Source organism: Bos grunniens, chromosome 19 (genome assembly GCF_055505025.1).
Source record: "Bos grunniens cultivar Pamir isolate PY7600 chromosome 19, Bosgru_T2T1.0, whole genome shotgun sequence".
NCBI lineage: Eukaryota > Metazoa > Chordata > Mammalia > Artiodactyla > Bovidae > Bos > Bos grunniens.
The window spans coordinates 31340960-31356790 of NC_141183.1; the positions used below are offsets into that span (position 1 = coordinate 31340960).

General features: G+C 45.7%; 1 protein-coding gene across 5 annotated transcripts in view; it reads right to left on the bottom strand.

Annotated features, from left to right (window-relative positions):
* COX10 (cytochrome c oxidase assembly factor heme A:farnesyltransferase COX10) overlaps window positions 1-8142 on the bottom strand; it is a 109075-nt gene extending 100933 nt beyond the window's left edge. For all 5 annotated transcript variants that reach the window (XM_086355515.1, XM_086355514.1, XM_086355518.1 and 2 more), the window contains exons 1-3: window positions 8009-8142; window positions 2898-3031; window positions 822-1143 (exon numbers count right to left, since the gene is read on the bottom strand). In XM_086355515.1, coding sequence (XP_086211641.1) covers window positions 822-1143; window positions 2898-3031; window positions 8009-8051 — 499 coding nt within the window. In that variant the 5' untranslated portion in view covers window positions 8052-8142. The remainder of the gene's footprint in view (window positions 1-821; window positions 1144-2897; window positions 3032-8008) is intronic.
* Between the last annotated feature and the right edge of the window lie 7689 nt (window positions 8143-15831).

Here is a 15831-nt window from a genome sequence, read left to right on the forward strand (position 1 = left end):
CTTCTAACAGGATTAGCACAGAATAAGCCATTTTGAGGTTGAGCTATTAGATGAGGTGACAATAAAGCTCGGCCAGACTCCCAGGGTGGCTGTAACAACCGAACGACATGACTCATGGGTTAATACCCAAGCAGATACAATAAAATTTGGTGCAGTCTGCTAGGCTTCAGCAAAAACATCTGGTACCAAACCTCTTTGCAGAGAAGCAATCTACATCCCTGGGAACGTGGGACAATCCCAGAGGCCCTATGAGAAGCAACCACAGCAGTGAGCTGGGGGTCCCGGCGCCTGTGGGTCCACGGCCCATCAAGCCCAGCAATGAGGCCCTTCTTGGTTTCAGAACTGAATCGGGCTACATTCTCTTACTGCGTCTTTACAGGACAGCAGCTGTAAACACACAAAAGACACGGAAGCAAATAGGACAGACATTCTGTTTAACTGCAAGTAACAGAGAGACTCTTTTTAGTACAATGTTTTGTTGTTGTTTAGTCTCTCAGTTGTGTCTGACTTTTTTGCGACCCCATGAACTGTAGCCTACCAGGCTCCTCTATCCACAGGAATTCTCCAAGCAAGAATGCCGAGAGTGGGTTGCCATTCTCTACCACTGAGCCACCAAGGAAGGCCACAATATGTTCACGGTAATACTATTTACAATTCTGCATAAACAAAATTCCAAAAATTTGATTTCAAATCCCAATTAAGTTGAAAAGAGGAAAAAATACTAAAAGAGGATCTGCAGTTTAAAATGTTCCTTCAGGGGCAGTAAAAAAATTAGTAGTTTGTTTAACTAAAAGAACAGTTTCAAGTAAATCCCAAGGTACCTGTGAGTTTGATTTTGGACAGCCGGGCCAGAATTCCTGGCAAATCATCCACACGCAGCTTCATCTCTTTCCACTGCTTCTCTTCTTTCGTCTCTTTCCCCAGATCTATGGACCCCTCAATTACTGAGGTGGGTTCTAGTTCTATCAATGCTTTTTCACTTGGCTTTCTGGACAGAGACAGGCTGGGGGGTACAAGAGGTCTCATCTCGCATATTTCGGCTTTAGCCTCATCCAAAGAAGTTTTTTCAAGGAAAGGAGATTCTGCTGGTTCTGGCTTCGGTTTTATTTGCTGCTTCAGGCTTCTGTTTAGTTGTGTGACATACTGAATTAAAAAAAAAAAAAAAAAGGTACACATAACTTAAGGAAACTGAGGCCCAAAATGCTCTTACGTGGTTGTTCAATAACACTTCACATCAGTCCGACTTCTACAGTACTTAAAAGATGTTCCTACACCTTTATAAATACTCGCTGAAATAACTCCTATTAGAGTATGTTACATGAGGGTCACTCTACTAAGATATGGAGAGGACAATTAACTGGTTTTCAGATTCTATGACTTAGAAAAAATCCTAGGGGTTTAAGTTCCCTGAAAGAAAGATAAATTGATTTCTTATTCATCTCCCCCAGGATTTCCCCCAACATAGACCAGAAGCCGCAGGTTTAACATTCCAAATACAGTGCAAAAGTTTTCTAGACTCAAGAGCCCAAGTCAACCTGCTGACTTTCCCTGTTGCCCAGGCAGTAGTGCAGAGAGAGGCTCCAAGGGGGCCACAACCCAGGGCTCAGGACCATCAGGGCAGTGGGTGTGTGGAGAGAACTGGGCTGAAGACTCAGACAACCTCTGTTACTTAACTGGCAAAAAGGAGCCACTTAACTGTGGCTAACATCCATGAGGCACTTCACAGTTTTAAACAACATATATCGTTAGACTTTATAGGATCATGTCTCAGTCAGTCTTCTCAAAAACTGTGAAAGAAGACAGATGATTACTAGTATCTCTCACTTTAATTTTCAAATGAGGAAACCAAGGCTTGGAAACAATCTAACAGAGCCAAGAATAGAAAACTAGTTAGTTACAGATGTTCCTAGAACTGAAGCCCTTTCCTGATAACTAGCTAAGTGACTTTTTCCAATTACATTGCAAAGGCTTGAAATTACATACACTTGTCTGAGGAAGGACTTACAAACTCAGGAATGAATTCAGAGTTCTGTTTACATAAAAAAAGCACCCTATGTATTTGAGTTTCTCTTCTAAATATCCATTATCCTCCATCCCCAACTTTATAAGTCTGATTATTACTGGAAACTAAAATCTCTCATCAAAATGAGTTTTATTAAGTTAAAAGATTTTAAAAGCTAACATGGACACTGTAAGGTTAAAAAAAAAAGATAAGAGAAATGTCAAATAGGACTTCAGATTATGAATTTGCTATTCTTTCATGCTTGCACTGAAATTATGAGTTTTTAGCTGTGGTTTCTTCATTCTACGATACTTTATGATTTGAGAAAGTGGCAAATGTAAGTTACCATGCTGACGACAACATGGATTCAACCTGGTCCAAGGTCTACAAACAGACTGAGCTATATTATGAATGCCCACTGTAAAATGCCCAGAAAATCACAAGAACTCAATTTGTTTGAATCTGTTCAGAAGTGCATGTTTGAATCTCACTGCTGATATAAGAAAACAGGGAGGTCCTACTCTTGAAGCAATAATTTCTGTATTACTGATGTATTCACAGAACTTAAAAGAATTAAAAAAGATGAATTATACAGTTCAGCTTTTCCTAACTGTGGCCTACTCAAAACACGCCAGCAACTTTCTGTCTTTCTCCAGACTTAATCAATAAGGTTGAGATCATACTTTAAACTCAAGACACCAGAGTTATTCTGGTTTCAGTTAAGCATAATCAAAACAAGGGATTAACATTGTGGAAAAACTTAAGAGGGCAGGAAATAAAAGTCTTTTTCAAAGAGTACTTGTTGCAGCTCTTCTGACAACAGGAATTTCTGAAATCCCCTTGTACAGGGAAAATACAGGCAGAGAGCCCAGTGAGCACGGTCTTCTGAACCTACCATGTGCCGGAGGAAGTTAAAGTGTTGAAATGTGACCCACTGCTGATTGACGTTCCTGAGAAGATGCAGGAACCTACGAGGTGACTCCCGCGTGACTCTTCTTTCTAGATACCAGATGCATCCTCCTCCCCAGCCTATCAAAGAAAGAGGAAAAAAATTAAAACGGCCATTATGTATCACCAAGCGATGACTGCTGCTGCTGCTGCATCGCTTCAGTCGTGTCCGACTCTGTGCAACCCCATAGACAGAAGCCCACCAGCCTCCCCCGTCCTTGGGATTCTCCAGGCAAGATCACTGGAGTGGGTTGCCATTTCCTTCTCCAATGCATGAAAGTGAAAAGTGAAAGTGAAGTGGCTCAGTCGTGTCCGACTCTTAGCGACCCCATGGTCTGTAGCCCACCAGGCTCCTCTGTCCATGGGATTAGTGACCCCATGGTCTGTAGCCCACCAGGCTCCTCTGTCCATGGGATTTTCCAGGCAAGAGTACTGGAGTGGGGTGCCATTGCCTTCTCCGAAGCGATGACTAGACCTACCCAGAAGCAGAGCCAGCACCACAGTGGGCAGTGCATGTATGATGGGTCAGAACTCTGAAATGATCTGATCCAGACTCATGAATGAATGGTTATTGATCGGCCCTGCTTACTGTCCGAGTATAATTCTCCAGCAGTTAGGGAACTTGTTCATCTCAGGATCATTAAAAGTGAAAGTGTTAGTCACTCAGTCGTGTCCAACTCTTTGCAACCCCATGAACTGTAGCTCGCCAAGCTCCTCTGTCCAAGGGATTCTCCAGGCAAGAATACTGGAGTGGGTAGCCATTCTCTTCTCTAGGGGATCTTTCTGACCCAGGGATTAAACCTGGCTCTTCTGCATTGCAGGCAGGTTCTTCACTGTCTGAGCCAACAGGGAAGCCCTCAGGATAATTATGCTTTTATTACATCAAACATTGAAATGACCAAACCATCAATCTCTTAGAGAATCAAATGTAAAACAATCAGCTTGGTCACTTTCTAAAGAGGATAAAATGAGAAGCCCAATTTTTCTCAATAAATAACTATAAAGTGAGTGAAGTCCCTCAGTCGTATCTGACTCTTTGAGACCCCATGGACTGTAACCCACCAAGCTTCTCCATCCATAGGATTCTCCAGGCAAGAATACTGGAGCGGGTGGCCATTTCTTTCTCCAGGAAATAAGAGTAAACCAGAAAATAAATTTCAGATTAATATTTTGGCCATATCGGGTAAGCCAACTAAAAGACAGAGGAAATTGCTCTCACTGAAGTATGACTCTATCAAGCTAGTTAGGAAGAAGCTATTTTTGGTATATCCAAATGTGGCTTTTAGTCATTCATCTCTAAACCTTCTCTCAAATATCAACAAACCCAATGCTTCTGTGTAAAGCCCCATCCTGGGAAAGCCTCCGACAGGAACACAGCACAGACATTCCCTGCCACCCCCTTCTTTTAAGTCTTACCCATCACTTCTCCGTTCCTCAAACCCTAGGGTAATTTTTAATGTTCAAGCCATTTCTAGAGTTGCTATGCCTGTTTCCATCTGCTGAGGATCTCCACGTGGATGGCTTGTAATATGTCTCTCAGAACACTTTAGTCTCACCCTTATCTCTACTCTGTCCTCTACTGCAGATAAAACCATCGCCTACTTGAGATTCCAAGACCACCTTGAACTCTTCCTTCATCACCTAATAACCATCAGCTCCAGTCAACTCGGAAACACTGGTCAAATCTGTCCACTTCTTTCCCTGCCGCTGAGAGATATAGACCCTTATCATCTCACACTTGGATACTGCAGAGTTGTGGGATGCAAACCACACGTCCGGACTTTGGTTAACTCCTTTCCTCTCCAATCCCAGTCCCACAGAGCCAGAGGGTTTCTTTCTGAAGCCCAGAATACACGTCATTTGCCCAAACATGTACGTGTGACTCACTGTCCTGCCCCACGATTTCAGTTTGTTCATCTTTGTTTATGCATCTCCTTGCCTGCAGCGTCCTGTTTCCACTCTGCCTGTCAAATGTCGAAGTTTCTTTCAAGTAATCTGTCATTCCATACTCTTTTTTGTAGCACTTCTTAATGCAGATTGTTTCTGCATCATTTTTTTTTTTTTTTTAGTTCACTGAAAGCGGAGACTCTGTCCTGACCTCTGCTACAACAGCCAGCAGACTGTCTTCCATATAAGAATGAGATTGAGGGCTGACGACTTAGTCGCCCACATTGCTCACCTCAACAGGGGGAAGGAGAGCTATCACCACCCCATGGTAACCACGGCAATTGTCTTAGATTGGTCCCCTCTTCACTGAAATCATATCCTCAGCCCTCAGGTAAATATGACATGCTTATTTTCCACATCCATGAATATGTGGTGTCTGTATATGTGTATAGGAAGGAATGGTAGTGTTGAAATCAGTCCACTGATTGAAATTTCCTTTGAATTTAGTCCTCTGATAGTCTATCTTTTTCTTGATGGTATGTATTTTTCCTTTCTTGCCTTGACATTGTTCTTTGGGATAACAGGATTTCAATATTAAAAGGTTATATCAAGAAGACACCAAGTTTTATCGTTCTACACCTTAATTTCAAAATCAGTTGTGAGTTCCACTGGTCCACTGAGAAATGTATGTTCCTGGGAGGAAAAGAACCATCTTGGAAAATATCTCTCAAGATTATGTGGATTAAAAATGAGACTTTATGGAAACAAAACCAGCTTGGAAACAGCACTTTCAAATGATGAAAACACTTCATTTAGTCAAAACAATCAGTGTCCAGAAATTTAAAGACATTTTAGCCCTGTGTAAAGAAATATAGGTTTGAAGGTACACATGGCTTATAACAAATGCATTAAAAATCTGGACACAAATGATCACATCCATTATTCACCATCAACACTGAGTCAAGATTGTAGGGCTTTAAAAATGAAGTACGTGGATATGAAATGGAAAGGTTCTGAAAGTTTTCAGTGGCTATAAAACACTGTTAAGCTTTTGAAGAACAGTCGGGCATGATCAGACCCAGGAGGGCACGTAGACACCTGACACAGTCCCAGTGAACCTTTCTGCCCGCTTCCCACCATGCTGCTTCCATACCAAGCACTTACAGTAGACCTTCCAAGTGTATCACAGCAGGCTGCACAGACCACTTAATAGCAGATCTTTTGGTGATCTTTTGGTTCATAGCTTCAGGAAGCCAAGCTGTCTATTAATTCCTCCCATACCAGCATCAAAAAGACGGATCCAGCAACAAACCATTTGAACCATAAGCAGCCCACTTCCTGAACTGGGGAATTCTGAGTAGTGAGGTAGATCTGTCCTATAGGAAGCTGAAAATACAGAAATGAAAGCAGAAAAGCACCCCATCCTGAGCAATGTATGCTGGAAAAAAACCTCCCTACAGAGGAGATAATTATAGCACTAAGAAAGGATGAGCTGTCTGAGAATGAGTGTCTCAGGTCAGAATTGAACACTCACAGTCAGGGATGGGAGAAGGTCTGAGATTGACTGTCTAGGGTCAGAATCGAACATTCACAGTCAGGGATGGGAGAAGGTAACAAATTCAAAAAGAACCACAGACCCTTCAAATAAAATGTTTCATCGTGGAAAATTCCAATCATATGCAATAGCAGAAGAATCCAATGAGCCCGCATTACTGATCCCCCAGGTTCAACAATGCTCAAATCTCTGTTAATCTTGTTTTAATCATCTATACACACTCCCATTTCTCACCCTCTTTGAGCCCTTTGAACCAGAAGAGACCTTTGAAATCATCTAGCTTAACAGCCTCAGTTTATAGAGGAGTAAACTCTATTCCAGAAAATACAGTTGATATGCCCTGAGATCACACAGCCAAAATAGACACACAGAATAACAATATTAGGAGAAAAGAAGAAAAAGGAATTTCAGAGTAATTGTGATCAATATTGCCAGATGGGAATTCCACTGAAGGTCCAGTGTTTAGGACTCCATTCTCTTACTGTCATGGGCCTGAGTTTGATCCCTGGTTGGGCAACTAAGACCTCACAAATCCAGTGGCTCAGCCAATAAAAAAAGTTTCTGGGATTTCCAAAGGGAGTCCATCTTGAATATGGACAATCAGTGACACATTTCCCACACATCAGTTATCACCCTAAACCACTGGGGACAAAACAATGCCTAACCTCCACTTTAATGTTGCCATCAGGACAAATTTCATTCATTTATAAACAATTACTCAGCACCAACAATGCACACCGGGTACTGTTTCGGGCACTGGGGACAGAGATGAACCAGACAGAAACCATTCCAGCCTTTACAAGATTCAATCTTGCAGTTGGGAGAAACATAGTAAATCGGTTATAAGCAAGCAATCAAAGGCTGTTCTAACCATAATGAAGGAAAGAGGGTGATGTGATAAGAGAGGGCCAGGGGTTCTACCTAGATAGTGTGCTCAAGCCTCTCTTAACAGGAAACATTCGAGCTGAGACCCAGGCAAAGGGCAAGAAAGCACATCTACACTAAACATATAATTGTGACAGGTCCTTGCCTGGTGGGATTATAGCAGGGACCACGCTAATGGTAGAAAGACAAAAACCTGGGGGGCGGGGGGATGGTTATGGCCCGCAGTCCGAGGTGATCACCGTCTTTATTATTGTCATTATGACCCTTTATATTGGAACAAGGCTTCCGGGTTGGGGGGTTGGCGGGGGTGGGGGGACGGCGGGGAAGCAAAGCACTTGCCAGGTTCTTATAAGTGCAACATACGAGTAACTTACACATCGCTAGAACCTAAGGCCCCGAGAAGCCAAGAGGCTCGGGGAGCCCCCAGGTTCCTCTCTCCTGAACCTCCAGCCTCTGAAAACTGAAAGACGCACCAGACATCGCGTTCCCTACCCACCTCCGGGAGCTAGGAGATGGACGCGGTGTGCGGACCACCGGAACCCCAATGCAAGACTAGGCCCTAGCTCCGAGGCCCCTTCACTTCAGGCAGCCCCGAAGGTCACTTCCCTCACCGATGCCCCAGCCGACCTCGCCAAGGGCTCCCAAGGTTGCAGACAGGCGGAACCACGGTGTAGCACGTGGCAACGAGAAGAGAATTCCCCCAAATCCGTGCCCGAGGTGGGGTGCAGTACCTGTCAGGAGGCGTGAGGAGAGAGTGGGCGGGGATGCGGCCATCACGCACGAGTCCAGCCGCCCCCTGGGAGCCCCGTGTCCTCTCTCCTCACCGGTTGCTGGGCGCCGCCATCTTCCTTCCCCGCCCCTCCATGGGAAGAGCGACGCGTCCGGTTCGTCACTTCCGGCAGGCGCGAGGCGGAAGCGAAGAGCAGCTGCGGCAGGGGTTAGGGAGACCGCAGGTCAGAGTGGCCCCGGGGCAGAGGGGCCGGGGTCTGAGGTGCTTTCGCGGGGACGCGAGGTACCCGGGGGTGGCAGAGGCTTCCGAGGAAAGACTGCGCGCGACGGCGAGCCCCCGCCTCCTGCCCCGAGGCCGGCATCCCTGGCGGGTCCCGAGGGGCCCGGTGCTAGGCTGGGCTGGGCCGGCCGGGGGCTGCTCGCGGGCCGCTTGCAGTTACCTCCTGGTCCTTCTGGACTGCCAGGAGGAAATGGTTCTGGGGACGGTGCCTCCACCTTCCAGCACCGTCAGTTACAGCGTTACCATAGTCGCCGTTAAGGCGGGAAACGATGAACTCGGGCTCCTGGACCCCAAGCCACCCCGAGGAATCGTCTGAGCAACCCGGGATGAGGAAGGTGCGTGCAGAATTTAAGATTTCGAGCTCTGGAGTGACTTCTGTATCCCTGGCTGCACCTTCTGGCCTTCTGACCTGCTAAACAAATGGCCCAAGTCCCCTGAACCTCGGCTTTGTCGCTGCAAGACGCAGATCCTAATAGTATATATTCTTTAAGATGGTTGAGAGAATTAAATGATGTCTCTGCAGTAGGTACCCAGCCAGAAGCCTGCCACGGCTAAGAACTAAGTTAGCATCTGTGCCCTGGTTAGGAGGGCAGTGGTCAGCAGCTCTCCCTTCGTCTGGTTTTGGTGTTGGATTTCTGCAAGTAACAGTGCACTGAAGGAAAGAGATTCAGTTTCTGAAAGAGGAGAGAGAAATAGGTAACTTGGTTCTAGGAGGATGTTTCTCTGTCTTCAGTGATAAGGTTGTGGGTGGCCGTTTGGGTCATCTGAGTAGATGCTGACTCTTTGAAAGCCTTGATGAACTTACTGCAATAGATAAAGACCTAGCTTCCTGTAGACAAAATCCTAACCTAAAATGCAGGATCACTCAGTTGACACAGAGCTATCTTTCTAAAAGCAAAATAGATTTCAAAGCCTAAGGATAGGTAAAGGATATGAATAGAGTTTTTCCAAAGAAAATATACAAGTGGCCAGTAAGTACACGAGAAGATGGTGTACATCATTAGCAGTAAGAGAAATATGACTTAAAATCTCTTTTAGATATCACTTCATGCTCCTTGAGGTGGCCCCAGGCAAAAGTACAGATAAGAGGTAACACCGAAGTGAGAGTGTGGGGAAACTGGAAGCCTAGTATGCCACGGATGGGAATGGAAAACGGTAGAGCTGTCTTTGAAAACAGTCTGGCAGGTTTTCAGAAAGTTAAGGGGCTGTCACATGACTCAGCCATTCCACTCCTAAATGGAAAAATGAAGACATACTAACTCACCAATAGAATAGGTAGTGACAAGACAGGTCTTGTTTGCTTCTTGCTTGAGGGAGGCCTCCTGCTTAGAAAGGGGCCCGAGGAAATGTGGATGCTCAGGTCCTTCAGGAGCTGGGCTCCCTGGGAGGGCAGGGGAGGCTCTACTCACACCTCAGGGCTCCTGGGGGTGGGTGGGGGTGTGTGTGTGTGTTTTCAGGGCCGCAATGTGATAATAAGCTGTGTGTGTGTGTGTGTGTGTGTGTGTGTTTTCAGGGCCACAATGTGATGATAAGCAGTGGCTTCAAAATTGCACCAGTAGAATTTAGCATAGAGATAAACACATACAGAGTTGTTACCCAGGTCATAGAAAGGGCGAAAAAAGAACTCTTAAGGTGTCACCCAGGTAGCAGCTTCCGGAAGCGCTCCTGCCTCTGTACCTGGGGGACGGGGACGAGTTCCGGATTATCACAGTGTAGAAACCAGGAGGAACTGCCATTCTACCAGTGCTCTGGTCTCAATGCCCACCCCACCAAGCGGGAACCTCAGGTGTTAGGAAAGCTGCATGCGGCCTCTGCCACTGCTAATGGGGTGAAGAAGCAGTGGAGGGAGGCGCCCTGAAGCCCCAGCTGGGAGGAAGGAAGGAGCCTGGGAGCCCCTCTCCTCCACCCTCACGCATCACTGTCCCTTCGTGGCAGAGCAGAGCAGTGGGCATGGCGAGCCTGCTAGTGTGGTTTGCAGACTCCCGACGATAGCACCACAGGCCCAGGATCAGGGTAAGTTTGGAGCCAGGACAGAGAAGCTCTGTGAGTTCTCAGGTGAATAGCTGTTCTGCTGTAAGTGTACAGATTGTTGTTGTTGTTATTTAGTCGCTAAGTCGTGTCCGACTCGTTGTGACTCCATGCAGGCTCCTGTGTCCATGAAATTTCCCAGGCAAGGATTCTGTAGTGGGTTGCCATTTCCTTCTCCAGGACATCTTCCCTGCCTAGGGATAACCCTTGTTTCCTGCACTGGCAGGCAGGTTCTCTACTGCTGAGCCACCTGGGAAGTCTGTAAGTGTACAAATCCACCTCCTCCAAGTTCGAATCACCTAGATTGGCTCCTCGTTTCACTTAATTCCTCCAAGCTGACCAGTAGGGATCCTGGTGCAAGGTCACTCCAGTCAGACATTACCCCTCAGCTGTGACCTTTTCCAGCTCTCCACCCCAGGGCTGATTCCATCCAGGAGCTTGGGGATATCAGAAGTGGAAAAGAAAAGTTCAGGAATGCAAGAAAAGGAAAGGGCAGCAGGGGAATGCACTAGCGTTAACTCTGTTCCCTGCTGTGGCCTTCCACCTCTTTAATCAGCAGACTCTGATATTCGGGGAAGCAGTACAGGCAGCCCAGGAGATGAGTCACAAGTGCCTCCCTCCAGTCCATCAGAGAATCTCAGTCACACTTGCCTTGAGTTTCTGACAGCTAGGGAGGCCCTGTGACCCAGTTCTGGTCCCAGAGAGAGAACAGAAAGCTCTCGCTGCTTGGGCAAAGTGGCTGGGGATAATCTCCTTTACCTCTGAAGCTGGGCGTGCATAGGGCTGGGCTCTGGCCCTTTCCCCTACCTTTCTTCCCCAGGAAGCAGGGCTGAGCCGCCTCGCCTCAAAGCTGTGAAGTGATGAAACAAGCAGCTGAGGGAGGTGGGGTGGGAAAAAAGAGAGTGCAGGTTCTGGATGAAATTGCTGGGGCACCACTGGAGCTTGGCTGCAAGTGGACTGTTCTGCTCAAGCCGCTTCCTGGATTTCCTGCTCATTGCGTCCCAGATGATACAGTCACAAGTGGGACCTGGGAGCTGAGGGTCTTGCCCCAGAGCTTGCTGAGGAAGACAACGTGGAGAAACAGCCCAGATTGTTCCAGACGGCTGAGACGCATAAAGTAGCACAGACTCAGTAGGGTGGCTATTTCCCCTAGGATGTCAATCCACAGTGGTTTAAATGACGTGCAAATAAAAGAGGCAATTTTGTGCAAACTAGCTTCCTGTCTTGTTTCTTGGCTGTTGAATGTGTGCCCAATTCCTTTGCTGATGTCAGAATGTCCACATCAGGAAAGCATTCCTTTCCGGGTTTCCTCCTGCTCAGAGTCTTGAAGCCTGGTGAATATGGTAAGATGTTCCAAGTGTCGCAGGAAACAAATCCTATTAGGCACTACCAGTTGGGAAAATCATTACACATAAAGAGCATCCATAAACAAGTAGGTTTCTGTTAGCTACCAGGAACTCTTAAAAACCGTTCTTACATGTTCTGGTAAGTGACCTGTTGACGTTAAACTGGAGAGTCCCAAGGTACAAGGAGATTTGCTAAAATTAATAAGAAGGATCTGAGAAAGGTTATTCTCAGGAAAAAAAAAAAAAGAATTAGCAAGCTACTAAGAAAGCATAAACATCATGTCTTTTCTAAATTTAGTTATTTGGTCTCATCTATGGCGGCATGATACCTCCCTGTATTTGTACCTTTAAAACAACAGTAGAAAATGAAGATTCTCAGAACAAAACTAATTAGCAAGCTACTGCTGCTGCTGCTGCTAAGTCGCTTCAGTCGTGTCCGACTCTGTGCGACCCCATAGACGGCAGCCCACCAGGCTCCCCCGTCCCTGGGGTTCTCCAGGCAAGAGCACTGGAGTGGGTTGCCATTTCCTTCTCCAATGCATGAAAGTGAAAAGTGAAAGTGAAGTCGCTCAGTCGTATCTGACTCTTCGAGACCCCATGGACTGTAGCCCACCAGGCCCCTCCGTCCATGGAATTCTCCAAGCAAGAGTACTGGCGTGGGGTGCCGTTGCCTTCTCCAAGCAAGCTACTAGGAAAATATAAACAATTACATCTTTTCTAAAGTTAGTTACTGGAGAAGGCACTGGCACCCCACTCCAGTACTCTTGTCTGGGAAATCCCATGGACGGAGGAGCCTGGAAGGCTGCAGTCCATGGGGTCGCTAGAGTCGGACACGACTGAGGAACTTCACTTTCACTTTTCACTTTCATGCATTGGAGAAGGAAATGGCAACCCACTCCAGTATTCTTGCCTGGAGAATCCCAGGGACAGGAGCCTGGTAGGCTGCCATCTATGGGGTCGCACAGAGTCGGACACGACTGAAGTGACTTAGCAGCAGCAGCAGCAAAGTTAGTTACTAGTTCTCATCTATGGACCTTCTTTTCCCCTACATTTGTACCTTTAAAACAATAGCAGATGAAGATGTTGATTTTTTTGAAGTATCAATGCATGTTTGCAAAAGCATGCCATTTCTTTAGCACTTTGCAAAAGCATGCCATTTCTTTAGCACTTACTATGTATTAAGTTCCTTAACATGACATTTACCTTTCACAGGAACCCAGATGTGTGTCATTCTCATTTTCAGAAGATGAGCTTGAGATCTTAAAAGATTTTAAAAGAAATAATTTTTCCAAGTTCACATAGCTAGAAAGCATGTACCACAACTAGAATTTAAACCTGCCTGATTTCCAAGGCATGTGTTCTTAATCCTAATTCTGGGCCGTCTCCCATATTTTATGTATTATAGAGTCCTTATTATCTGGCCTTTTCCCTACTAGTCGAGTTTCACATTTCATCAAACAAGTGAAGTTATTGAAGTCCAGCCCCCCAAAATTATTCGATTTTGCATTTTCTGACTTGGGTTCAATTTCCTCTGACCTCAGTTTCTGTGTTTATAGAACAGGAATACCAATACCAGTTCCACCACATCAATTCTGTTGCGCTTTCCAAACTTAATGACAGTTCATGTCTGGACACCTTCAAAAAAAGCTCATTCCAGAGACCTGCTGAATCAAAAACCTTTGAGGGTGGGCCTGGGCATCCACAGTTAAGCAAAATGACTTTATTGTTATTTTAAAAATCACATAAGCTTTGTATAAAAATGTCAAGAGTACCGAAAAAGAAAGCAAGACTTCCCAGGAGAAAGGGCTCTCAAGGAAGGTGGTGGTGAGGGTGGTGGTTGTAGTGATGATGAAGATGATAACACCACAGACAACCTCTCTCAGGTTCTTCCCCTTGTCCCAGAATTTACATACCTGGTCTCATCTAATAACATTTTACCTTTTTTGCAACAATCTTGCAGATAACACAGGATTATGCACATTTATAGATCAAGTCATTGGAACTCACTCACAATTGAGAAATCTGTTTGTACTAGGACTACTGTGACAAAGTACCACAGACTGGGCGGCTTAACACAGTTGTGTACCATCCCCCAGCTGTGGAGGCTGAAAGTCTGAAATCAAGGTGTCAGCAGGGCCATGCTCCGTCTGAAGCCTCTCTGGAGCATCCTTCCTGCCTCTGTCTTCACCTGGTGATCTTCCTTCTGCGTGTGTCTTCACAAGGCATTCTTGGCTCTGTGTGCGTCTCCGTCTACATTTCCCTCTTATAAGGACATGAGTCTAATTGAATGAAGGCCCACCCTAATGACCTCATCCTAATTTGATTATATTTGCAAAGATCCTATTTCCAAAGAAGGTGACACTCCTAGGTCGTGGGGTACAAGACTTCAGCATATCTTTCCTGGAGACACAGTTCAACCCATAACACTAAGGATACAGTGGGTGCAGGGCTGAATTTGAACTTGGCTGATGCTAGAATCTAGCCCTGTGGCCACCAGCCACCACATATCCCGCCTTGAGAAGGCCCTCTGAACATTTTGCCTCAAGCAGGAGGAGAAGTGATAAGTGGGGAGAAAATTCTTGCAACCATTCAGTAACAATTTATTTACAAGAGCACAAAACTTCAGGCCAGTCTCAGACATTTCCTCTGTAACAATTAGATGCCAAGTGACTCCACACAGCATTTTGAGGGGGGAAAAGTTATGAGCTAAAACCCTTATACCCAGCAATTTGTCTTCTAGTGGGCCAGGCGAGCATTCTCAAGAAATTCTAGGGCTCAGAAAATATTCCACGTGTTGAAAAACTATTTGAAGATACATTCCAGTGGTTCAGAGGGTTTGGGATTATATAGACTAGGAAAAAAAATCTCAAAAATAATTTAGAAACCAACATAGGGATTGCCAGCTTTTAACTTCATAAAGGCATTTATAACAAATCAAACTACCATCTTGTGTCCACATAATGGCTTCATAAAAGATCGACCATTTTAATGCCAAAAATATTAAAAAGGCTATAATCTGATAGCTACTTCATGGAATAGTTTAGCTTTATGAAAAAATATTTGTATTTAATATATTTTACCCCAGAGGAGTGAAGAACTTATTTCTGAAGATAAGATCTCACCCACGAACGGGTGTTGGAGAACCAGGACGTCACAGGAGCAAACGTAAAGAAGGACAAGTGAAAGTGGGTTCTGGCTAGCGCTCAGGATTCTTGCCACTGGGGGGAAAATATGGTTTGAAACTGACCATAATCATTTCCATCTCCTAAGGAAAATTGCAGTGGGAAAGTAAATCTTTGCAGTGCTACTCCCTTCCACATACAGAGAGCAGAGAGGAGGAGATAGCTGGTTCCCTCGGCTGACATCTGGATTTCCACTCAATCTTTTTCAAGCTCTTGTGAAAACAGCCATGAAAGGATCACTGGTTTAAAATAATGATCTGCATTTGCCCATTTAATGACTTCTCCCTCCCCAATCCTCTGTAAAAGAACACATCTGCCTTTCAAATCGAGGGTCTGCCCATTTGGCTATCATTTCTGCAAATTCAAATCCAGGTGAGAAAAGAGCCCATCAATCTGCGATTCATAGCAAGTAAAGGGCAAAACTCACATATGGAGAAAGAAGAGGAGCCGCCAAGCAAAATTCAACCAGGACCTCCCTCCCCAAGCTAAGAGCCAGAGGGGCCGGGAGCCAGGACAAACAGAACCTGGAAGCCAGTGTATCAGGTACAGACAGACAGGCTGCTTCAAGGGTTCAGTCCCATTTACACTTGGAATGAGTTCCTGCTCTAAGGAAAGAAGGCCAGCGGTGAAGCGGGCTTCAAACTGAAGAAATGGGTCTGAGTCGGGAAATACTGCCCTGGAGTGTTGCCCGAGACCCTCGCTGAGTGTGAGTTGCAATGTCAGTCAGATATGGAGGCTTCCAGGCACCACAGTGAAGTTCCCACCCTGTCTGTGTTCCCTTCCTCACCTGCAGGCAAATGGACCTCCTAGCTGGTACAAAGTAATATGATAATAAAGCATGATTTCCCGGAACTTCCCTGGTGGTCCAGTGGCTAAGACTCCACACTTGCTATGAGGGGTTCGGGGGTGGGGAGGGTGGGCCTGGGTTAGATCCCCGGTCAGGGAACTAGATCCCATATGCACGGTGCAACTAAAGGTCCACATGCCGC